The sequence below is a fragment of the Elaeis guineensis genome, chromosome 5 (genome assembly GCF_000442705.2).
Source record: "Elaeis guineensis isolate ETL-2024a chromosome 5, EG11, whole genome shotgun sequence".
NCBI classification, from domain to species: domain Eukaryota; kingdom Viridiplantae; phylum Streptophyta; class Magnoliopsida; order Arecales; family Arecaceae; genus Elaeis; species Elaeis guineensis.
The window spans coordinates 9,632,575-9,660,276 of NC_025997.2; the positions used below are offsets into that span (position 1 = coordinate 9,632,575).

General features: G+C 32.4%; 1 protein-coding gene across 14 annotated transcripts; it reads right to left on the reverse strand.

The window, feature by feature from the left end:
* Nucleotides 1-4,894: 4,894 nt before the first annotated feature.
* Nucleotides 4,895-14,210, reverse strand: LOC105044842 (uncharacterized). Of its 14 annotated transcripts, XM_010922876.2 has the most exons (8): nt 13,962-14,208; nt 13,393-13,802; nt 12,623-12,703; nt 11,842-11,916; nt 8,100-8,144; nt 7,882-7,971; nt 7,691-7,792; nt 4,895-5,197 (listed from the first exon to the last, which is right to left on the reverse strand). In XM_010922876.2, the coding sequence occupies exons 1-8, from the start codon at nt 14,113-14,115 to the stop codon at nt 5,015-5,017; spliced, it is 1,140 nt and encodes a 379-aa protein (XP_010921178.2). In that variant the 5' UTR covers nt 14,116-14,208; the 3' UTR covers nt 4,895-5,014. The 14 variants fall into 14 exon arrangements, 8 of the variants coding, with proteins under 8 accessions (XP_010921178.2, XP_010921175.2, XP_029120345.2 ...); XM_010922873.2 differs by having other exon boundaries at nt 13,393-14,208; XR_831965.2 differs by having other exon boundaries at nt 5,161-5,197; nt 7,882-7,940; nt 13,393-14,210.
* Nucleotides 14,211-27,702: the final 13,492 nt, after the last annotated feature.

Genomic DNA, 27,702 nt, shown 5'->3' on the forward strand with positions numbered 1-27,702 from the left:
ACGTTAATTGAACCGGTACAACTAATTAAATAATAGGACTATAAGCTGAGCTAGATCTATTTCCATAAGTAGACAGAAATAATTTTGGAATTGATCGGCTCGAATCCCATTGAAAGGAAAAAAAAAAAAAACTATTAAGATTAAGGTGAAAGGATTCTAATATTAGAGCAACATCCACATTTATAACCGGAATGACGGGTATTATAGCAAGTATGATAACAAGGGGAATGCAACGACAGAAATCATTTCATCCGAATCAATGCTCTGGTTTCAATAGAATGTGACAAGCATATGGACATCTGGGTGCTCAATTGGTATTTTAATACGAGTAAAGTGTATGATTCATCTAGACCAGTTTTAATAAAATGTGACAGGCGGTCATCTAGGTCCCAAGTTGGGGTTTTCGTATTGGTTAGGATGGGGTGGGGTAGATTCTATACTAGTCGAAAGTTGAAAAGAGATCACATGATGTGGTAATTTTAGTATTTAATATTCGGCTAATAACACAAAGGTCGCAGGTTTCGATATCTGCATGAGCCATTTAATCCAAGTACCTTGCATTTATATTAGCTTTTTATATTAAATATATTACCACACATTAGTAAAATCTAAATATTTATTAAATTTGGTCACTTTAAAATCCAATGCAGCCTATTAGCTCAGTTGATTAGAGCGCACAAGGTCGCAGGTTCAGGACCAGCATGGCCGTTTAATCTAAAGACATTTTATTTATTTTCTATAAAATATAATTTTATTTTACATAGATTATATTTTTTTTGTTGGCTGTAAAATTATTCTGATTTTATATAGAATATGTTTGTTTTTATATCTTTCCACATGATCAGTTGTTTTATTTTCAAAATACTATATTAATTGATTATTATATTAAACACAAGGTTTTCAACATAATCTAAATGCTTCTATTTGTATTTATTTTACATAAAATATATCATGACATGTTAATTTAATCTAAATGTTTTGTCACTTCACAATTTAATATGGCCTATTAGCTCAGTTGGTTAGAGCGACGTGCTAATAACGCGAAGGTCGCAGACCTGCATGGGCCATTTAATATAAATATTTTATTATATTTTTAAAATATTTTTTTTATATACAATATATTTATTTGTTGGCTATTAAACTATTTTTTTTTTCATATTCTTTTATATATTTGTGGTGACTTCTTTTTGTTACCCCCACCCACAAGTTATATTAATTAATCCAAATATCTTTGATTTGTTGGATATAAAATATATTCTCTTTTTTATATAGAATTTATGTTTGTTTTTATATGGAAATTACTTGTTTCATTTTATACTGTTCTTATCCAAATTTACTGAGCATCATATCCAGCTATATTTTCATGAGTCCTATTTATTATTTAAATATTTGAAAATTACATTCCTGATGAAATATGCCCTCTATATAATCTATGTGCAAATGCGCATTTAGAATGGAGAATTATAATTACTAATTAAATTCATAATCACAAGATAAAAATTAATCGATATTATGTTATTACATTATTAAAATGCTTCCAACATGGTTCGAGAGTTGGACGTCGTAGGTACCAACCAACCATGGTTCGAGACCTGCATGGCCGTTTAATATAAATATTTTATTATTTTTTAAAATATATTTTTTTATATGTAATATATTTATTTGTTGGCTATTAAACTATTCTCCTTTTCATATTCTTTTATATATTTGTGTGTGACTACTTTTTATTACCCCCACCCACAAGTTATATTAATTAATCCAAATATCTTTGATTCGTTGGCTATAAAATATATTCTCCTTTTTATATAGAATTTATGTTTGTTTTTATATGGAAATTACTTGTTTCATTTTATACTGTTCTTATCCAAATTTACTGAGCATCATATCCAGCTATATTTTCATGAGTCCTATTTATTATTTAAATATTTGAAAATTACATTCCTGGTGAAATATGCTCTCTATATAATCTATGTGCAAATGCGCATTTAGAATGGAGAATTATAATTACAAATTAAATTCATAATCACAAGATAAAAATTAATCGATATTATGTTATTATATTATTAAAATGCTTCCAACATGGTTCGAGAGTTAGACGTCGTGGGTACCAACCAACCATGCTAAGGCTGGCTGGGATCTCTCAGGTTATTAATCATATCAAGACCCAGATTTCATATTTCTATACACAGCCCATAGACAAAATCATTAGAAAATTTTTCTAAAGTTACTACGGGAAAGAAGATTCCTGACATGTCCCACTATAGTTTATCAGTTATATTAAGACCCAAAAATTTTTTCTATACTAATCATGGAATCCTTCTATAATCAAAATGGGATGATGACATGGCCTTAGTTCACTATTCGTAATGAAGTCCAAATTTCATGTTTCTATACAGTGAGGACAGAATCATTGTGAAATCACTATATAAAACAAGAGAAATGAAATTCAGTGCCAAGGCCCTATGTCATTCATTAATCACAACATGATCAAAATTTTCATATATTTATTTAAGATGACTATAAAATTATTTGAAAATCACTATATTAAACCTGAGAAATTAAATTTAATAAGATCCACCTTCAGGATTCACATATTAAGAACCAAAATCCATGTTACCGTACAGCTATCAGAGAACCACTTTTGAGTCGCTATATAAAATATAAAAAATAAAATTTTTATGTGTATATCCTTTAAACATTCAAATTTGCATAAATATCTTTTCAAAATTGATATTTGTATGTATACCCTCATAAAATACTTATTTTATATATATATTTTTTTTTTCTTTTTTTTGCATATATACCCACTATTTAATGTCGTTAAAAAATTAATGATTTAAAATTTAAATGACTAAAATATCCTTATGATAGATATGTAAAAAAAAATTTACAAGGATATATATACAAATAGTAATTTTATGAGAATATTCATGCAAATTTAAATATTTAGAAGAATATACACGCAAAAAATTTTAGTTTAATTTTTATCTATTTCATCTAAATAGATTTAGATCCTCTTACTCTACAATGTAGTAACATATTATATAATATAATAACACGATAACGATATTATAAAATATTTTATATATTAGAATATTATATTTTATTTTATTTTTATACAAAATGAGACGATTATATCTATCTTATAAAACATGATATATCTTATACACTTCAAAAATATTTTCGATAAAATTTTTAAAATATAATATAATAAAATTATAAATTTTTATTATTACATAATGTCAAATCCATAACTATGTTCATTCTATGCAAATATACAAGCTATTCATCTAATATCAGATTTAAATTTTTTTTTTATAAGCATATTATTATACATTAGAGAAAATATGGATGATTACAATCTATTAATTTTTTAGACAAAATAATTTTGATCTATCATTTGATAAAAAAATTATTTTATCTATATAAATTAATAAATTAAGTAACTTTATTATTTTAATTGTATATGTTAACTTTTCTCTATTAGAATAAGGAAAAATTAACAAACTAAGAGAGGTATATTTATGTTAAAGATTTTTTACGTGTATATCCTTTTAAATATTCAAAGTTATGTGAATATCCTCATAAAATTACTATTTACATATATATCCTTATAATTTTTTTTTTGCACATCTATCCATAAGAATATTTTAGTCATTTTAATTTTAAATCATTAATTTTTAACGATGTTAGATGATATGGGTACATATGCAAAAAAAAATATTTTATAAGGTATATATGCAGATATCAATTTTGAAAAGATATTTATGTAAATTTGAATATTTAGAAGGGTATACATGTAAAAAATCTAATAAAATATGATGATAGGACAACTTGTGATTCATTACATGCATTAAAATCTAAATTTTGCTTTCTTATGTAATGCCTACAAATCTATTACTGGTCATGATATGCAATATGGGAAATGAACTTTAATGCCATATCTCTACATAATTTTTTAATTATATAAAGATCCAAATTCGATGTCACTATATGGGATGATGTCACCTAGAATTCCATGTTTCTCACTCCAAAACCATTCCAAGATCTCTATACAAAACATGAAAATGGAAATTCAATGACAATTACCTATGTTATTCATTAATTATATTAAGACCAAAACTTCATGGTTCCCCAATAATGACCATAGATTTTCGGGTCATTCTATAAAGCATGGAAATTTTGATTTAGTAAAAGGTCTCTTGAGGGTTCATTAATTATCTTAACAACCAAATCTTACTGCAGCCAAAAAAAAATCTACCTTTGCTTATAACTATTTTAAAGTTGCTCTATGAAATATGAGAAATGAAGTTCGATGATAAATTTGTCTGCAACTCACTAATTATATAAAAATTAAATTGAAATTTTACTTAGTGACCATAGAATCATGCTACTGCCGCCATATGAAAAAAGAGATGATATGAACTCCACAGCCCCCTGATAATAGTAATATCTAAATTTCGTATTTCAATACAGTGACTGTGTATCATTTTGTATCCTGATACAGAACACGATAAATAAATTAAAATTTTATTTAGCAACCATAGAATCATGTTACTGTCGCCATATGAAAAAAGAGATGACATGTTCTCCATAGTTCCCTGATAATAATAACATCTAAATTTCGTATTTCAATATAGTGACCATGTACCATTTTGTACCATCATACAGAACATGATAAATAAAATTCAGTGGCATGTAACTTCATCACTCCATCATACTATGAAAAAAAAATCATGTTTCTGCAAAGTAACCATCACGATTGACTTGGACATGCAATATAGAAGACAAAGCCAAGCACCTTTGCTTTGGTATCGAGCATTTTGAATAATTAGTACAGATTTCTAATGATACAAGACAATATTAGTTAACAATCTTGTAACAATAAGAAATGGACACATGGAAAACCATATCTATTAATTATTATCAAAGCATGTAAAGAATAACTCGAGTGTACATCAGATAAAAGATGATAAGAAAAAAAAATCCAATAATGCAAAAATGGTAAACCTTGTTAATAGTCCATAGGAAGGTCCCATTCATCCTCTACATCTCTCATTTTCCGAGGGAACTTCTGGCTGGTAAAATTTTTGTTATTGGTTTGACTGTCAAATGACCATGCTTTTCTTCTTCCACAATCAGAATACCCGCCCATCTGATCTCTGGATCTATCCATGCTTCGAGTATCCCAAATGCCCTACAACAAATGAAATATCATTTCACTTCAAACTTTTAATAATGGTTTTATAGGTGAAAATTTATTGCAGCTCCTCTCAATTGATAAAACAATGCAACCGAATACAATAAGAAACATCAACTACCAATAAGCACATATACTGCCCTTTCAACAGCTCATAAGAAGGCATACATGAGTAATTAAGTCCTTGGGAATGGAACCCCTAGGATGAAACAGAAGTGAACTGCATTAATGTTTATAACACATTCAGTTGAAAGAAGTAAAAAATAGATGGAGACGGCAATAACTGATGATAAATGGTTGCTATTCAGAAAAGCAGTGCATGGACATAGGCACCAAGATCAACTCAAGCAGGTAAATGCCCCAGAACAGAAATAGATAAATATGTTTATGCTGCACCATCTAGTGACGCAATACAAGTTCCATATACAGTAATATAAAGTGTTGGAAAAGGTAGCATAATATCATCTGATCAGTTTTTTTTTTTTTTTTTGTTAATCTTCCATTTCATTCTAATTGTCATTTGTATCGTCAAGGAAATCTAAAATCAAAGAAACAGAGCTTTTCTACTTCTCTGACTCTTCCATAAGTGAAACATTAGAGTCCTCACAAGAAAATGATTATTCATTTACTGTTTGACGTCAAACTCACATATGAGTAACTCATTCATCCGCAACAAGAATAAAACAAGCAAGAATGTTACAAAATCCTATATAAGATTCAACTAGTCCAAATGAGCGCTTCAAAAGGATTGGTAAATGATGACAAGGCAGTCATCCATGAGAAAATAATAGATAAAGGCAATCACATGGAAGTTATCTATAATGGATTAGAGCAAAAATTGCCATCACATTAACAAAAACCATAGAGATCTATTAATGCTGAGTACAAAAGAATCAACCAAGCAAGAGCCAAGCATGAAGCATCTCTAGAGTCAATGTTCAGCTGTTTGTGCAAAATGGCTTGCACAAGTTTCTATGTGTACATGAGAAACATGTGACAGCTTATGATCATGGCCAAGAACATCAGACTATTAAAAATTTAAAAAAAAAATAAGGAAAAATCACGGACGTTCCCATTTGGATGAGTTCCTACATTAAATAAGAATTTGAAATGGGACTAAAATCCAAAACAAAGGGAATCAGCCAAGAATAAGATCAGATAATCATTGCACAGTCCAAGTGGACCTCAAGCTATAATTTCTACTCCTATCTTGCATGTTGATTTTAACAAAAAGAGCAGTGTAATCAATAAGGTTATACCTCATATTCTTTTCAGGTATATCTCCATAAACCAAGGTAAGAAATCAAGAATATGGTATGGTTCAGGTAGAAAAGGTCGGTTAACTTTGCAAAGGTGTAATTTTATCTATAGACTTTCTTTTGATGGTGTTACCATCTAGCTTGGAGTTGATTTTCAAGCTCAACATTCTCTCTTCAAAAAAATGATAAATAATTAGCATAATTTTATTGTTCTGGATGAAAATGGCATCAAGTCTGAAAAAGCAGGAAAATTCGGATCTTTTATTTTATGTAGTTATTGTTGGGATTAGACTGTTTTAACTGCTTAAAATTAGCTTTCCATATTTAAATATAAATAATACTCCTATCCAAATAATACAAAATCCTAATACAAATATCTCTAGCACAATCTTGAATTATATTTGGGTCATGCTAGTGTAGACATGTTAAAAGCCCACATCAACACTCAACCAGTCATAGTTTCAGGTCATGACAAAATTAATCCTAAGGTTTTTTTTTTGGAAGCATGATATTTAGTAAACAAAAGCATATAACTTCTATCTTTGAAGCTAAATTGGATCCTTGCATCACTTCTTCATTACAGGAGTTTGACTGGTTGTCATTTTGTAGTAGAGCATATTGCCCAGAGTAATAATGCTGGAATTTAATTTTCAAACTACTTGTTTTACTTGGATTATCAGTTCTTTTGGGTGGTTTTTGCTCCCTTTATTAGAAACAAAAAAATTGTAAAGTTCAAAGCTGGTAGATATCCAGACTGATTAGAAGTGCACATATAACTATAAGTACGCTTAGTAGATTTAAATTTAAGTAGGTTCCAAAGTTCAGACTTCAGATAACAATGACTGGAAGCTTTTATGGTAAATAAACAGATTCACATGAAATCATAAATCATGTCAAGTTGTAGACATTTTTACACATGTTTTAGATCCAGAGTAAATTGCCTCTACTTTGTGGTTGGACGCATACAAGACGAACAAACTAGCCTCCTAAGTTCCTCAGTCCCTGTAGCACTTTTCCTGGCAAATAGCAATCATGTTCCCTACAGAAATTGCATCATTTCGGTACCTAGAATAGAGCTTCCCTCAAGTTATCATGCTGAATTACGTATGATGCTGCTCTACACACTTCAATAATGATTATCATTGTTTTGTGGTCAAAGGCTTCTGGTATTATTTATGCTGACAAAACATTTAGACAACAGGCTTGGCAGCAGAAACAAAGAAATATATACCTTTGTTAACCTTTGTACACGAGAAGTAGCATGTTCATGCACCACAACAGTGTCTGATACTACTTCAAGCACGTCCTCTACAAACAAACAGTAAGTACTCACCTGCATGCAAGAGAAAATATAGTTACACCTACATTCAAACATACAATTTTATGTGTAAATGTAACAGAAGAAAGGTTCCACTAAACTACCAAACTAGATGGGATGATAGAAAAGCCAAATGGGTCAAGCTCAAGCGACTCCATAGCTCCTGAATTTATATTAAAAGTGTAACCACGGACCTTAAAAATAAAGAAGAATGTTAAAGCAACAGTAATGCAGAAGAAACTTTGCAACTTTTATACACAAGAAACTAAATGCATGTAACAATGGTTCATCATCATGCAAATATTAAACGACTGAAACGCACCTTGCCCACACTGCGCCCATCTGATGTAACAACATTATATCCTACCTAACAAACAACACATGGTAAGCATTTCTTTTGATAGTTAGAAAGTAAAACACCATCTCGACCAACATAGTTTTCAAGTGATGGAACAACCATGTGATGTTAAATAATGTAATGGCTAAATACCTAATAAAGAAAGAGAAAAAGTTGCAAGCTTTCAAGCAAAAATTAAATTTGGCGATTAAAATCAATATACTAAAATTCTATGAGCAGATCTATGCACAGTACGAAATAAATCTAATTCTCCTAATACTTTTACATGTTTCCTTATTTCTGATTTCTTGTACTAATATTATATAAGCAGAAAGAGTAGAAAACATTTTACCTAGCAAGCTGCAGCTATCAGAAATTTTATACTAAATGATAAGTTTGGGCCATGGCATAAATTATAGAAGGGTTTTCATCTTTTTACATAAAACTCAATATGAGATAACAAGGAGTTCTCTAATGATGCAATGTCCTAGATGGCCAATATGCCAAAGGCTTTTAGGAAAAAGTTTGCTATTAAATTACATTTGATGCAAGATAGAAATCCTAAAAAGTTGTGCAACAAACCGAAAAACATTTGAATATTCATCAGAACAAATTGATTTTTCCACAGGTTCAAGACCAAAATCTTTTGATTAGGACAACCAAGATTAATTTCCTTGAACAAATACCTCAGCAGAAATGTATTTGAATACACCAAAGCACCAAACTTCCAAATTAGGGAATTACATATAAATCAAGTAATTAAATGCCTAATTTCAATAATATATGCATTTTGATACGAACAAACATGAAAGATGATTTACATAGACATGACAAATTTGAAGACAACTATAAAATGATGAGATGTAACAAGTTTGCAACATGGATTTAATATATAATCCAATAATCGTTCAAGGAAATAGCCCCAATGATAGGAAATAACTCAAGTCTCAACATTTGTACAATATATATATATATATATATATATATATATAGAGAGAGAGAGAGAGAGAGAGAGAGAATACAGGAGAGAAAAAATGAATATATTGTATCTTATCTATTTTTTGCACTTTTTAGGAAGGTGAGAAAATACTGTTTTAAAATAAAGAAGGAAAGATTGAGGCTTAGCAATTCGTTCAATCATTCTATGTAGGAAAAAAAGACTCTCTCACCCTGTTCTATAGAACCAAAAAAAAAAAAAAAGGAAATAAAGAAAGCAATAACAAGAGTTTCCTCACCCCTCATGACTCTCTCCATACTCTTTTCCTATCAAAGCAGTCGTGCTTCTCCCATACAAAACATTTCCTTGCTTGATGGATCATGGTCATCCATCAAGGTCTCCCTCTTGAATTTGTCATTTGAAGGAATCATAACTGTCCACCAAACATAAATATCTTGTTGAGTGCAGGCACCTGCATATGAAGGCTAATAACAAAGCCAAAACCTGCATAGCCCTGATGTTACTCATCTTAACCTGGGTAATGGATGAACTGAGCTTGGACTAAATAAATAGCTCAATTCAGGTTATAATTATAAGAAATCAGTTGAGATGGATGTCATCAAATCTGTTTGGATCAAGTCATTTGAAAAACCTAAATAACAAAGATGATTCAAACTTTTAAATTACCATCTTCTTGGTTATCCCATTGCATGATGCATAAAGTTAAGTACATTCTCCACCTTTTCTTTCATGTTTTTATGTGGATTTTTTCTGTTCTTTGGTTGAATGTTTTAGTCTGGGATTGGACCAAACTGACACGGAACTCGGGTATTAAAACCTTGATTTAACAATCCATGACATTACACATTAAAATTTCACTATTTCACCGGTCATTATTTAGTACGACTAGGAAAAGAACTTCCAATAATGTTCAGCCCATACAGAATTATGAAATTTGATTTTAAGGGATATCAAGGAAAAGAAACAACACTCTGCCAAAGTTTACACCTACATGCATGGCATTAATTCTTTCCATTGTTTTACCAAAGAAAAATGGATTTTTTGCATGTATACCCTCCTAAACATTCAAATTTATGTGAATATCCTTTCAAAATTGATATTTGTATGCATATCCTCATAAAATATTTGTTTTGTATGTATTTTTTTTTTTTTTTTTTGAATGTACCCACATCATTTAATGCCGTTAAAAAATTAATAATTTAAAATTTAAATGACTAAAATATCTTTATGAAATATTTATAAGGGTATATATGCAAATAGCAATTTCATCACGATGTTCATACAAATTTGAATGTTTAGAAGGATATACACGTAAAAAATTTTAATTTAATTTTTATCTATTTCATCGTGATGGATTTAGGCCCTCTTACTCTATAATGTAGTAGCATATTACATAATATAATAACATGATGACGATATTATATAATATTTTATATATTAAAATACTATATTATATTTTATTTTTATACAAGATGGGACGATTATGTCCATCTTATAACAACATGATATACCTTATACACTTCACAAAGTTATTTTCGATAAAAAATTTTAAAATAAAATATAATAAGATTATAAATTTTTGTTGTTACATAATGTCCAAATCTACAACTATGTCTATTCTATGCAAATGTACAAGCTATTCATCTAATATCAAGTTTAGAAACTTTTCTTAGAAGCATATTGTTATGCATTAGAAGAAACATGGATGGTTACGATTTGTTTATTTTCTAGATAAAATAATTTTGATCTATCATTTGATAAAAAGATCATCTTATCCTTGTAAATTAATAAATTAAATAAATTTATTATTTTAGTTATATATATTAATTTTTCTCTATTAGAATAAGAAAAAAATTAACAAACCAAGAGAAGTGTATTTATGTTAAAGGTTTTTTATATGTATACTCTTCCAAATAATCAAATTTGCGTGAATACCCTCATAAAATTGCTATTTGTATATATATCCTTATAAATTTTTTTTTGGCACATCTATCCATAAGAATATTTTAGTCATTTTAATTTTAAACCGTTAATTTTTAACGATGTTAGATGATATGGGTACATATACAAAAAAAGATATTTTATGAAGGTATACATGCAGATATCAATTTTGAAAGGATATTTGTATAAATTTGAATATTTGGGAGGGCATACATGTAAAAACCCAAGAAAAATCAATGCTATGATTGAGCCTTCAGAATACCGAACCATCACACCTCAACCATACTGCTAGTACTATGTTTGACAAAAAGCATCCACTTGCCTTCTATGTGCTAAATCTCTATCCTGGAAACCATATTATCAGTGCATCAAATATCCATCCCTTTATCAGTACAAGGAACAACCAGAAGCAAGAACAAAATAACCAAACTTGATATGGGAAGCAGCATGAATGTCTGGGATGGAACACTAAAGCAGGTTTGACTGTCCAACTGCACAAACTATCATATCTGAAGAAAATCTCAAATATACCATTAACATATAACCGAATGACACTATCAACAATTGTGCAAACAATATCCTGGTCACCTAAATGCAGCAGAAAGAATTATGGAAGTGACAGGTGATAGTCACAAGGAAAAGTCACAAAATGCATAAGATAATTTTGTTACAAATTACAATGGAATCGGAAAGAGTCTCAAAGCATACTTTCATACTGCAGAATTCCTTGGACAATGTTGGTTCAGTATCTAGTACTGCTACTTGGCCAGTAAAAAAATTAGAGACTCATAAATATTGAGTTCTGTGTGGGAAAACAAACTGACATACCAATGTATCTAGGCCGATCATTTTAAGTTCATTTTCCATCACGCTCTCATCCTTTACAAGCACAACATCCCCTATCTGCAAATAACATAATATGACCATATCAGACATATGAATAAACAAATATATCTGTCTGTACAACGGATAAGATGTTCTGCTGTTATGGAATCAAGATGCTCTAGAAAGAGCCCAGATTTCACAGATCCTGTTGCTTAATAAGGTGAACTACATATGACGCATAAACCAAATAATCATGCAAAAGTGTATAATCTATAGAACAATGCTTTAAAGAAATCTCAAGATTATATGAGCCTGTGGATGCAAAGATTATGAAAAATATGTTTCATGATCCCTCTGACGTGTTAACTGATCTAACTCAATTAAATTGTACCGATGGTTTTGTAACTACCCATCGCAATACAATTGAGGTTCCCTTAGGGCAGATCTTATTGATTTTTTGTTGGAGTACATTGTTATTTTAAAGCCACCAAGTGGAAACCATTCTCATGTTTGTTTTTATGAAACTATCATTGAACCAACAACACCTTTTGCTAAATTAATCTAGATCTAAACATGGCGACAAGGCAGCATAAAACAAACCAACTACTGATCATGGACTGACCTGGATAGTCCTTGTGGATTGAAACTCGGTGCAGAAACATTACATTTTTTATGAATGGACCTAGGAAAACCTTAGATTCTTTATGAATATGATGGTAAAAAAACAGTTACGCAACATACAACTTCCCACAAAGCAGTAGCATGAGTTCAATTAGAAATTTACCTGCCGTATATCCTCAAGCAAAAACTTTTCAATTTCTCCAGATAGCAAATTTGGCCTCACTTCAACCAAAACTACCGCCCACTGAAATTAAATTGTCAAGAATGGGAAAAAAAAAAAAGTGAGTGCACCTCAAAGAAAGCAGCCTCAATGGTTTCCTTTATAAATCTGTATCGCAAGCAGAAGGAAAATATGATGACCAAGAAGATAACAAAATAATATAGATGAAGAAATCAGATGACCAAGGCTGTCATTCATGACAAGTCTCAAGACAAGAAAATTAAAAGTTAAAGCATGGGTACAAGTTAGAATAGTTCCAGCACCATTTTTAATTGAATGTGAATATTAATGCACCTGAAGCATATTAAGGTTATGATGTGTCCACAAGTCAACAAAGAGAAGAGATGCCATCACCACTATTCTTAGAGATAAAACTATAGACTACAGTACATTCTTAAAGCAGTGTGTCAAAAGCACAGATTACAAATCATGGTAGGAATGAACTCAGATTCTAATAAATGAGTTGCAATGCAAACATCAAGAAAATTAACGATATGGCAGACGGATTAGTCAATAAAAGCAAGTGAGAATAATGAAAAGTAACTAATAACATCACATCTAAGTTTACTAGAAAGGATTAAAGATGCCTCTCAGAAATAGGAAATATATGGCGGTTGCCTGCCAGTGGATGCATCTCATTTGTTGACAAGAAAAATGAAAAGATCTAAATGGTTTCTTAACGAAAAATTTTTGAATCATAGCACCCCACTTACTGATCTCGTGTCCACCCAAAGCTGCGAGACGAATCCCAAACTACAAGCAGATTGAATGCTAATCACCTGCTTCGCTAATAAATTCGATCTTCTCATCAGCTTCTTTCCACCTTGCACTCCCGTCTGACCAACAAGACCTTCCACCTCCTCGTGATTCAATGTGTCACTTCCCGGACCTTGAGAACGAATCAACTCATCCTCCTTGGGATCTTCCATGCCACTCTCTTTTTCCTCTTTCTCTAACTCCCTCTTCAACTCAAGAAAATCAAAACTTGATGGAACCGAATCACCGATATTTGAACTTTCTTGCTCATCCCCTGATCCAGCTGTCGGATTCGAGCCATCTTTGCTGCTCGAACGTCTGTCGACGAATTCATCAAAGGAATCGTACTTCTTGTGCTTGTTATCACCTGAATTACCGCTAATACCTTCAGAATTCGATCTAATTCGTGCGGCACCGTAGTTTTTAGAGGTTCCAAGAAATCCACCAGAAGCCTTTCTTGAAAGCCCTATACTACTGCTGCTTGGCTTTAAATCATTTCTCAAGATATCTTGAGACAAGGTTCTACCTTTTCGATTGGTTTCTCGATCCGAGTCGCGTGAATTCCACCGGTGTGCAAGGATTCGACCTTTGATCCGTCCCGACAGCCCGCTTCCACGGATTCTTGGAGCTAGGGTTCCGAATTCGTACAGGAAAGGAGCTAGAGAATAGCAATCGCACATCGCTAAACCCTAGAGGCCACGACCGGAGGGAGGTTGAGCGTTTGAGCCCTGCGGAGCGACGAAGCCCTTGAAACCCGCAATGGGTTTGGGCGCGAGATGGTCGAGACGGAAGGACGTAAAAGTCCAAAATGGATAACGTTCATTTCGGCACTGTATATGCCGAAATTTGTTCCGACTTCTTGCACCTCGTACAAATCCTTTGTCAAGTAAATATTGAGGACTTTACATTGGCCTCTCAAGTGAATTAACCATGAAATCTATATACAAATCTATCTTTACATATTGTGTTATTTTAAAAAATTCTTATGATATATTTGAATTGATGTTCCCAAACTAATTGCTGGCAGTAAGTCAAGGTTGGCATAACGATTTTTACATAAAATTTTTGAAAGAATATGTGTGTATATTAGACTTTTATGTAAACCATTAACTCTACTGATGTAATTCTATTCTTGAGAGGAGTTTTACAACCTAGTATCATGTGGAGAGGTAGATCCATGGTAATTATGTTTAATATATTCTAACTCTAGCCATGATTGCATGGATCATTCCTCCATTAACAAACAATAATATGAGCTGTTGATGCTATTATATATGACTCACAATATAAGAGGTAGCTATTGTTACTCATGCAACATATTAGCCACTACTTTGGTTATAGCAATCATTTGAACAATTAATAAATTGATGATTGCCCACTATTGACAATGCAATTCTCTATTGCATTGCGAAATGGATAAGTTGAGATAACTGAAAATAAGAGATACCAAATTTAGGTATAATAATGATTGGAATAATGAATCACATGAATAAGTGTAAATAAAAAATAAAAAATAATCAAGAAGATAATGTTACACGAGCAACCTTCTTAATGACCAAGCTAATATGATACATGATGTGGTTTAGGGTTCAACTCAAACTTGAGCTCAATCCAAGCTTTAAAACTGTCCAAGCTTGCTTTGGCCGAGTTTTGAGTTGAGCTTTTCCATTATTTTTTTGAGCTATTGTTTCGTGTCAACTTATCCATAATGCCAACTCTAAAAACTGTTTGAGCTCGGCTTATTTTTCAGCCAAGCTGATTTTGAATGAGCAAATATGAAGCCAAGCCCTATCCGCTTATGAGCATCTTTATTCATTTGTAACACTAGTCTCAAACACTAAGAATGTTGATTAATTAATTGAAGTATCTCCTTCCTAGGGGACATGTGATAATAATGACACTAATAATAGAAACTCGGGGAATAATTCCTCACATTATTTGACATTGTTCGGATCCTTATGCCTGTGGAGTAGTAATTCATGTCCGGCTATTCTTTAAATTTTAAATTATCCACTCAACCTGGGCCGGAATAGAATCCACGAAAATATACACTCCCATCCAACGTTTAATGATGGACTTAGTAATAAATGAAGAACATAAACCTGCTCGTCTTGATGCTACATACCAATGACTACGGCCACTTATGGTCTTCTAACATTTATAATAAATCCCAATATATGGTTTTTAAAAGTATCTTTTCAATTTTACATTGAAGTAATTTCTCTTATGCGCATATTGTAGTGAAATCTCCTTTAACCGTCCTCACAGAATTTTCATACCTAGATGACAATTATAAGAGATGGATATGATTGAAAAGGTAAATGAAGTGTATTTCCAATCTAGTCAAGTACTAGAGATTCCTAACATTTCAAAAATCATTTGAAATGGAACGTGGCAGTGTAAACGTCAAATAAAGCTACCCATCCTAACAAATATCCTCATGGCAATTTGAATGCATCCATCTTAACATAATGAAGTATAATAACATCTTTAATATTTTGCAGTTGCAGAGTGGGCTATGATTCGGTCGCTATACCTGCACCATCCTCTGCCATTATTCTTAGACAATCTGTTGCGGCCAACTCCCTATTGCCTGTTGTCGGTGATGAATACCTACAAAACAGCATCCTCACAGACTGGAGTTGTGTCCGACGGAGACCCTTCGATGCTTAAGTCAGAACAAGAATTGATGAACAGTAGTAGATTTGAGTATCGAGAGTAGCAGAGCTCTGGTCGAAGTATCTTAACAATACTGTTCTCTTACCTTCTTTTTATAGATGAATCTGATGTAACCACTGAGCACGTGATCCCATTTTTATGGCACTAAATTATTGGATCATAATTATGGAGTTAGTGGGTTGTTAATTTTCAGTAATTGCCATGACACAGTCGATAACCGTTCATAACGGTTACAGCATGTTGAGCAGATTGGCTGACTATATGTTAGCTATCTTGGTATGTCGATAGCACGTTTGAGTGACCATCAGCTAGTAGTTCTGATATGCCGACAGTCTCAAGTCGGAGATTGTTTTGCTGTTGGTTGGTAGTAGCCGAGTGTCAATCAGTTCGCCGATCATGAGTCGGTGTCAGTCGATGCATAGTCAGAGTTGTATGTTCGATCGGTTGATTTTTGTTGAGTCAGATGTTGGGGGTTAGTTAACTTGAGTCGGGGATCGATTGACTTACCCCAATAGTTGCCTCCCTCCCAAGTCCAAGGTGATCCGACGTGTGCCACCACGTGGTTTGTCACATTGGACGAGGGGAGTCTTTTCATGTCATATCGAACCCTGATTTGGCTGCTAGCTTCTTCGGGATATGAATGTCAGCCATTTTTATCATCTCGATGAGTACAGAATCATCATTAGACTATCACACTGACAGGACGATTCAGTATCAATGTCAGTATCGGACGTCGTTTCGAAAAGACAAATCGACATCAGACGATATGATTCTGACTAGTAGATCTTTGCCACGTATCCGGAGCTGTTCACGCGGATAACGGTGATGTGGCTCGATCTGGAGTAGGTGCGTCGAACCATCCGATCAATGCACTACAACAAAACAGGTTATTAGCGATGAAATATTTTCGTTGCTAATAATAGATTTTTGTCGCTAATAGATATTAGCAACGAAAATTTCATCGCTAATATTTAGTCGTCCATAATCGCATCGTTGATAATATTTTATGATGGAAAAAAAATTTGATCGCTAATAAAAGATATTTGCGATGAATATTTTTCATTATTAAAAATAAAAGATGAAAAAATTTAATTATAAAAAAAATATTTGTGTAGAATAATACCATCGCTAAATAAATAAAAAAATTAATAGCAATAAAAAAATTTTCATCGCTATTAATTTCAAAAATTTTAGTGACTAAAAGTTTACATTGCAAAAAATATAATTTAATAAAAAAAATTAAAAAATAAAATTGAATAATATTAGCGATAAAGTTACGTCGTAAATATTTTAATTTTTGATAAAAATTTACATCACTAATAATTATTTATGATGAAAGTTTTTCATCAATGTTAATTATATATTTATTAAAAAATTAAATTATGTTAGTAAAATATTTTTGACGATGAATATTTCGTTGGGAATAATTTCATTGCTAATAATTTAGTCATTTTTTTAAAAAAAATTATGAATATATATTTTTAATTTATATGTATGTATACTATTTTTATAAATTAAAAAATTAAAATAAAAAATTTACATAATAAACTGATAAATAAATTTTATTATTTTATTATATTGAATTAAAATTACAAGAAGTTTGAAAAAAAAAGTACATCAATAAGCCATCAAATATCAGTATGTGGAGAACGAGCTGGGGATGGAAAGTGCTCGATAGAGTTCGGATCGGCCTGCTGCTGCCTCATCAGCTATATCGTCTGCTCCATCTGCACCATCTGCTCCATCATCTAGATCTGGAGCTGCTGATATTCGTCAACGCATGCAACCAACTTCTGAGCTCGTTGCTCAGTCTGCTGTCGATCCTCGACAGTCTGTCTCTGTACCTCTGTCAATTGAGCCTCGCACGCAGAATGAATGTTAGCCCTAGATGAGCGTGAGAATGAGGGAGCAGTGATCCCATATCCTAGATTCCTAACATAATATGTCTCGTATCGAGCATCCGATCATATATCTTATCATCTGTGGGTGCGGTCAAGCCCTCAAGGATAGGCTGGGATCTCATGTCTGTCATACGATCTTAAAAATTAAAATTAGAGTTATTTTAATTTTTTAATAAAAATCAGATTGCGAATGAAAAAATAATTGAAAAAATTACAAAGAGCTCTTGGCTCTCCATCGTCCACTCCCCCGACCATCGCTGATGGATTCACTGGTAGATATCGATCCTACCAGGAAGTTCGCCACTCTCATCATCTCTCTGTAATTTAAGAATTAATTAAAAAAAATAAATAATTAAAAATTATATGCTAATTAAAATTAAAATTACCTACCACTGCTTCATGTGACGAGCGAACGATTTCGAACCCCCACAATGCAGCACGGTCTATCTCACCCGATTCACCATATTCTGGACATATTGTCTCTATAAAATTATCAATCATATTATAGATAACAAATTTAATTTAAGAATAAATGATTCAGTCATTAAACTCTAAAAAAAAAGTTTAGATGTGTAACCTGATATGTTGGATCCTCATAATATCGGCATATGACAGTCCAATCATCTATGGTGATGCTGTCATAGGGCTGCTGTCATGCTGCCTCCTCCCCATGATCATGCACCATCCAGTACCAATGCTGATGCATGTGATGGCGATAATCCTTGAAACGCAAAGATAGATGAGTGTCAACGGCTCGCCTCACATAATCCTCCTCAAAATCATTGATGTCAAATACACCCTGCCAATAACAAATATTAAAAAAATATTATGTAAATTAAATATTTATAATATAATTTATTTTATCTGTAAGTGGGTGTAGAAAATCTCTCTCTGAACTGGTAGAAGGTGACGCCAATCGAAGAACATCACGGGGGTATAACTGCGGCATATGATGCCAAGCTCAGTCTGCCATGGCTTGCACCATCCCCTAATGGGTTAGATGTAGCCGGCTGGTATCTTGATCCGAAGATGCTGTCCCGGATGCTCGCGTCTCCAACATTCTAGAGCGAAGTTCTTCAATGACCTCGTCCTCGCCTCATTACCGACGAAGATCGATCTAAAATAAAATAAATAAATCATTAGTATGATCTAAATAAAAAAAATTAAATTTTATTATATAAAAAATATAATAATACCACTGAGATCTGCCTTATTGGGACCCACTTCACTGGGACCTGCCAGTGCAGGACCCTCTGACAGTAGAGCTGGTGCGGCAACGGAGATCGATGAAGGTGCCTTAACCTCCGAGGTAGACTGTGAACGCGAACATTGTCGTCTATCTCCTGATGCTATATATGCAATAATTAAGATATAAATAAATATAATATTAAATAATAATAATAGAAATTAAATAACATTCTAATGAATACAATTATATCGCATACCATTATTGCAAAAAAAGATTGAACGAAGAATATAGATCTACTCATCAATATTTGCATCTTCCTCGATTTGTAGATCCTCCTCCGAAACACAGTAATCGATATATGTGTCGTCTTCTATCTCATCGTCATTTATGAACTGATTGTCGCCCTCCGACTCATCAAGATTAAATACAAAATCAGCTTCAACTTCGTTGGACGGCAGATCAGCCCTATTTAAAGATGCTGTTACAAGTTCTTCATCAACCAAAAGCTCGGCTAATGTTTGTTTTTCTTGCTGAAAATCTTTCTCTTCATGTAAATCCAAATTTTTATCCATCTCTAATCGGGTTGGTATATCATATATGCCTCTAGATATTATTTTTTATACAACATGTCAATTACCTTGATACTTTAGATCCTTCAAATATATTACTTGTTTCGCTTGAGTTACTAATATATACGACTCATTTTGGTACCATGTTCGTACAAAATTTACACTAATAAATTACGAATCGATATAAATATCGATCTTTTTATTACTAATATCTCACCATTCATACTAAATAAAAATATAAAATTACTAGACCATACTTCAGTTCTATGATATCTACCAGTACATCATAATAATCAATCTCTTCTTCTCCTTCATATCCTGTTGTAGCAATTCCACTATTCTGGGTCCGTCGTTGCATCTCAAGCTTCTTGTGTGAAATTTCATTCCTCCAATGATACATGATGCATAGTGATTAACTCTTTGATCAGGACATATGCTAAATCATGCAACTCATCAATCGTACCTACTTCTTTATTGAAATACTTATATTTCATTTACATTATAACATAAAAAATTATATTGATTCAAATAATATTATTTATAAGTAAATAAATAATGTATCACTAATGCAACTTACAAGATCGAATCATTTTGCAAATTTTTTCCTATATCATCATTGACATCCGTATTATTCTTTTACATAGTATACTCTTGTGCTCGCTATAAGAAGTTATGATTTTTAATTTTATATCGATATAAAAAATTTACTTAAAATATTAAATACTATGGTAAGATGGTACTAACTCAATAAAATCATCAATTTCTTCATAATTATTTAGAACATAAAAGTGTGCCTTGGATAGCTCGTTTACGTTTATAAATTTAAATCTTCTTGCACCAATAGGTCGAACCATTTGTTTAAAAATAGACAACATCGGTTCATTGTCACCCCATTCACAGTCTGTGTTACGATCTGTACGATTGAATCTTTTTCGATATTATCAAGATATATCGAGCAGAATGTGACACACTCGGTAGCTACATATGCTTTCGCTATAGATCCTTCAGGCCTTGTTTTATTGTGCACATATTTTTAAGGTACACAAGAATCTACAAATAAAAATAAATTTAAATTTTAGAAATATATTTACATCTTATAATTGATATGATAAAGTACGTATAATTTCTTTACCTTTCAATAGGATATATCATCGATAATGTACCGATCCAACCAAAAGAGCTTTCTTTGAAAGATGAACAGTCAGATGCACCATAACATCAAAAAATGATGGTGAAAATATTTTTTCTAACTTACAAAGAATGAGTATGATATCCTTCTCTGATCTCTCAAGTAAGTTAATCTTCAATTTTTGGCAACACATTTCTCGAAAGAACACTCCCAGCTCAATCAATGCAGTTGGAACATCACCACCCAAATAGCCACGCATGACCATAGGAAGCAAATATTGCATCATCACATAGGATCATGACTTTTTATATCAGAGATATTACCGTCGTTGTTCCTAACACACTCGATACGTTTAAAACGTATGCATCAGAAAACTTTACGATTTTGAACCATCCACAGAAATTCTTCTTTTCCTCATCAAACAGTAAATAACATACAGATGGCATAAAAATCTCTCATCTTGCCAAACTAAATGCAACTCCAATCGAATTCCTATTTTCTGTAAATCAAGATAACTTTTATACCATCTTTTATTTTTCTAAGATGTTCAATACAGTACCGATGATATTATCACACATATTCTTTTCAATGTGCATTACATCAGATTATGATGTAGTAGTAACTGATTCCAATACGGTAGTTCAAAAAAGATGCTTCGCTTCATCCAATTCAGCTCAGCTTCAGTACGCTTCCACTTGCGAGTATCCATATTTTTTCAAATTGAATGTTTTCAATGATTTCAAGTTGTTCTAAAATTTTTGCTCCACTTAACTTCTTAGGTGGCAGATGTCGGTTGAACTTACCATCAAAATATTAGTTATAACAGTCCTCCAAGAATGATTAGCAGGAAGAAAAACCATCGATGACCCATGAAACATATTTTCTGTCCGTGCTTTAAATATAAGGAGAATGCATCCCTATTGCATATCGGATATGCAAGATATCTTTTGGTGCTTCATCCAGATAAATTTTTATATGGAGAAAATTATTTATGGTTCATAGAATTGAAGCATGCAACTTAAAATTACTTCGACTCACAGAATCATATGTCTGTACCTCATTTTTCCATAGCTTCTTCAGATCATCGATTAAAGATCATAGATATACATCAATTTCATTATCTAGTACTTTTAGTCCTAAATCAACAGAGACATAAAAATAAATTTTTTTCAGGCACTTTCAAAGTGACACATTATATATAACTAGCATCACAGGCTATATGCTGTAAGAGGTACTCAGATTGTCAAAGAAATTAAATCGATCTGTCGCTAGATCAAGTCGGATATTGCACGGGTCACTCGCAAAGTGCGGATGCTTTGCATCGAAGTTTTTTCACACTAAAAGTCGGTCGGATGATTAAGTATGTTCTCCTCTGAAATCTGCTGCTTATAATGTAATTTTATTTCTTCAGCTATCTTTGTGGACATATACAATTTTTGAAGTCTTAAATCAATGAAAAATATCTTAAAATCTTTTAAGGTATCTTCTTTGCTTTCCTATTATCAATTTTGTATCTAGGCTCACTATATTTCGGACAGTCAGTTGCTTGTTCGTTATCCTTATAAAATAATATACAGTTATTTTTGCAAGCATGTATAGGAATATAGTCAAGTTTTATTTTTGCATGTATATTTTTGCTTCAGAATATGATTTCAGAAGTCTTTCTCCATCGGAAAGAGCTGCTTTAATCAATGTTAAAATTTAATCAAATAACTTCTGACTCCATTGGTTCATGATTTTAATATGAAGTAATTTTATCTAAAACTTGAAAAACTTTATACAATTTGGATTGAGTGACTCTCGTACATCCCTTACAAGCTTTGCAAACTATTTAGAAGTCCTTCTACCTCAAGCTGGATATTATGTTCATGATCAGAATTGCTTTCAGATATAGTAGTACTCATGTGTACATTTGAACAAGCACCTTGATGTAAATCATCTAATAATTTTTTTATACCACTATGTTCGACAGGTCCAGCGGCATCACTATCATCTTCACTATCGTCATCATTGCGCACCACTTCATTCGGATCACTCTCTCCATGCCATATCCAACATGTATAATTTTTATCCATACCATATTATAGCAGATGCTCCTCAACAAGTGTTATATGACAATATACCATATTGACACATCCTTACATGGATACTTTATCCGAATAGCACTATCAGCCTTATGCCGTGCAAACTCAATAAAATTTTGAACTTCTTTTCGATATTCAGATAAAAAAATACCTCTAGCATTCATCTAATTTTTGTTGATATCTATCTAACAAAAACACAAAATTATTAACAATCAAAAAAAAATTCAGTGGTATTCTGGATCCCAATCCAATTTTGAACTGAATCGCAATTCGAATTCCAGCCAAAATTTCAATTCAAATCCAGATCTGGATCATTTTATGCAAAACAACACATATTAAAAAATACAGACTGAACAGTAATACAGAAAATATCCTTCTATCAATTTAATAAAGTAAAAATATATGATCCTATCCATTTCAAATCATTACTAACAGGTGTGGTCCTATCCTTTCAGAAAATAATAATTTTATTATTGTTATTAGTGTATATTTTACTTATTTTTATAAAAATTTTGCAGCATCTCTCCATGGTTCTCTAAGTATACGATGTGAATATGGTGCCTACGCACTTTATCTATCATATACCCAGAAAATAATGGACAGATAACTATGGATACCACATAACGAAATGAAATATCAACTATTAACAACAATAATATTATTACTTTTCCAAAAAATCGAATACGGAACATCCAAGATTTGATCTTGATGAAGATCGACTCTTGAACGAAAATCTACGGCTCAATACAATTTAACTACTATCTTTGAACATGCATTCGAAGATGATTTTTAATTTATCAAAAAAAATAATTTTATATTAAAATTTTTTTATTACAAATTTCAATAGAGTTTTCTCTAAAACAGAAAATTTTTTATATTTATAATTTCAACAGCATACAAAATAGCACATAAAATAATTAAATTGTAACAAGTAACAGCAATGGCATTTGTTAGTGAAAAAAATAATTAATCAAATAATTAAATAATTTCAACAGTAATACTAAAAAATAATATGTAACAAATATAATTAATCAAATAATATGCATCTCTCCATTCCACTGCTCATAATGCCATCCCCGCAGGCCTCGACCCGCGCCATTGGCCCAATAGGACCCCTTCCGGCCTGACCCAGCCCCATCCCCGCCAGCCTCGGCCCGTGCCGTCGGCCCAGCCCGACTCGGCCTCATCCCCTCGGCCCGGGCCCCATCCCCGCCGTCCCCATCAAGTCTCGGCCCGGCCCCATCCCCGCCGGCCCCAGCCCCATCCCTGCCGGCTCGACCCGGCACCATTCCCGCTGGCTAGACCCCATTCGCGCCAGCCCCAGCCTCATCATCAATCAAGTCTCGGCCCGGCCCCTTCCTGTCCGACCCGGCCTCATCCCCGCCGGCCTCGGCCCCATCCCCGTCGGCCTCGGCCCCATCCCCGTCGGCTCGACCCGCACCATTCCCGTCAGCCCCGGCCCCATCCCCACCAGCCCGGCCCAATCCCATCCGTGCTGAACCAGCCCCAACCCCACCGGCCACGGCCCTACCCAGACCCATCCTTGCAGGCCCCGGTCCGACCCGGAACCGACTCAGCCCGACCCTACCCGACTCGGCCCAACCCAACCCAACCCAGCCCGCCCGGCCAGACCCGACCCGTCGGACCGGCCCGGCCCCATCCTCGTCCCCGCTGGCCCCCTCCACGTCGGCCCGACTCGGCCCAACCAGCCCAACCCGACCCAGCCCACTCGGTCTCCATCCCCATCGACCCCAACCCGGCCCCATCCCTGCCAGCCCGGCCCCATCCCCGTCGGCCATGGCCCAATCCGGACCCATCCCCGCGATCCCCGCCCTACTCGGACTTGACCCAGCCCAACCCGAGCCGGCCCGACCAGGCCTGGCCCGCCCCGGCATCGTCTCCGCTGGCCCGACCCCATCCATGTCGGTCTAACCCGACCCACCCATCCCCGTCGGCCTCGGCCCGTCCATGCCGGCCCGACCCAGCCCGACTTGGCCCACCCATCCACGCCGGCTCGACCCGGCACCGGCACCGTCCACATCGGCCCAGTGGTCAGACAAAACACAAAAAAAAAAAAAATGATTACCGATGGCGGACGCAGGCACCGTCGGCCCGGCCCGGCACCATCCTCACCGGCATCTCCTCCATCCCCGACGGCCCACCGCTGGCCCGAGAACACACCAAAAAAAATAGCTTACCTTATCGACGGACGGTGACTCGATGGCGACGGTGATGGTGATGGAGGACGGCGACGGCGGTGAATGCGGCGGCCGGGAGAGGGGGCAGAGCAGAGAGGGGGGCACGGGGGGTGGGGAGCATGCAAAATCGGAGTGGGGGCATCGAGGAAGAAAATGGATTTCAGATGGAACTTGACAAGATGCGACACATTAGCGACGAAAACTTGCGTCGCTAATAATTTAAAAAAAAATAATTTACGATGAAACAAAAATTTTTCGTCACTAATAATATTATTAATGACGAAAATAATTTTCATCGCTAATAGTTTCTGTCAAAAAAAAATTTTTCACTGAAAAAATATTTCCCCCAAAAATATTATTTGTGACGAAAGCAAAAATTTGTCATTAATAATTTTTTAACGACGAAAATTTTTCATCGCTAATAGTTTTCACCAAAATATTTTTCGATAAATTTTTTTTTAATAAAAAAGTTATTTATGATGAACTTTTCATCATTAATTAATTTATTAACGATGAAAAAGCTATTTCGTCGCTAATAATTACTGAAAAAAAAATTCTCATTTTTTTTTAAAATTTACAGCAAAAAAAGCATGAGCAATGTGATGCTTTTATAAAAAAATAATATATATATATACATACATATATATATAATATATATATAAATATATATATTTAAAAATTTATATAATATATATAATAATCTAGAATCTCATTCAAAAGACTTATCAGATCTGCTAAATTGATTTGTAGATGTATTTATATATATTATATATAAATATAAGTGCATGGCTATTATGGTATTATAGAAAATAATTAACTTATTTATTAAAGTAGACGCACAATCATTACTGCTCCTACAAATGGCATAGCTTTGTTTACAAATTTATTGTAAATTACTAATCGTTAAAAGTTGCATGCAATTATTAGAATATTTTTAGTAGAAATAACTCTACTCGCTAGAGATAAAATACTCAATTTAAAATGAATCATAATTTAAATCAATTATTGATAAGAATCATAAAGGATTCAATTCACATTATTATACCAAAAAATTTAACAATGTGGAGGACTCTTCTCCTTATACTACATTAGTATTCATTTTTTTTATAAAGAAATTACATCATATTTATTTTTCTAAATATACAACTCGTCTCACCTCAACTCAACTAAACTATGATCCCAAACTCATTAGGATCGAGTATATAAATCCTTTTTCTTCATTTCACTTGGTTTAAAGATATTAAATATCAATTCTTTTCTTACCACTTCATCTATATGTTGTTTGGTTACCTCTTGTTTTTATATATAAATCACTCATTTATAAGGAGCATATATACTTTGGCCTGTATTCATATATCTAAAGTATCTAAAATCATCGTTCTCTAAACTTTATTTTAATTGATGTTATCTTTATTTTTTTATGAATAATTTTATTTTAATTCTATTTTTTTATATTACTATATATTATCTTAATATTCTACATACTTTTCTGTGCATATATTATTTTTTAAAAATTATCTAATATTTATTTTTATTAATATAAAATAATTTACTATAATATATCTAAACATCCTTTAATAATTTTTTTTAAATTTTTAAAACTTTTAAAATTTTTTAAATATTAACGATGAAATTTTTCATCATAAAAAAAGGCATTAGCGATGGACTTCATATTTTCCATCGCTAATAATCTAGTTTTTAAAATTTTAATTTTTTTTATTTTTTAAATATTGATGAAAAAAATATTCATCGTAAATAAGCAACGATTTTGCGACAGATATTCAACTTAGCATCTAAATAGTGGATTATTTAAAATAAAATTTTTTATCATAAATTATCTTTTATTTTTAAATTTTTAAAATAAATTTATTAGCAACAAAAAAACTTACTTTCATTACAAATATGCTTGATGATTTACGATGAAAATTTTTTACATCGCTAATAGTGTCATTTTTGAAAATTAAATTTTTTTATTTTTTATATATTAGTGATGAAAAATATTCATCATAAATAATCAATAATTTTTTAATAAAAAATAAATATTCTATCATAAATAATAGATTATTTATGATATAACTTTTTTATTACAAATATTCTATAATTTTTAAATTTTTAATTTTTTTCATTATTTACGATGAAATTTTTTTATCATAAATAATCTATTATTTGTGATGAAACTTTTATTTTCTGTAGCAAATATTTTGATGATCTACGATGTATTTTTTCATCATAAATAATTTTTAATTTTTTAATTTTTAACTTTTTTTAAATATTAATGATAAATTTTTATCGTTAATAAGTTTTATTTATGACATAACTAAAATTTTTGTTGTAAATAATTAAATTATTTATGACTGAAAACTTACATCACAAATAATCTATAATATTTGATATTTTAAATTTTTTATTTTTCTTCAAATATTAGTGATAAAATTTTTAATTATAAACAACAATTATTTATGATAAAAAATATTTTTCATAATAAAAATTAAATTATTTATGATAAAAATATTTTTAT

Bases quoted from the DNA above. Each gene is read 5' to 3' on its own strand.
- LOC105044842 (XM_010922873.2), bottom strand. From the start codon at position 14,115: ATGTGCGATTGCTATTCTCTAGCTCCTTTCCTGTACGAATTCGGAACC. The intron at 12,704-13,392 runs GTAAGTGGGGTG...ATTTAATTTCAG, and splicing joins TTTGGGTGGACACGAGATCA to TGGGCGGTAGTTTTGGTTGA. The intron at 5,198-7,690 runs GTATATATTTCT...CATTTGTTGTAG, and splicing joins GTGTACAAAGGTTAACAAAG to GGCATTTGGGATACTCGAAG.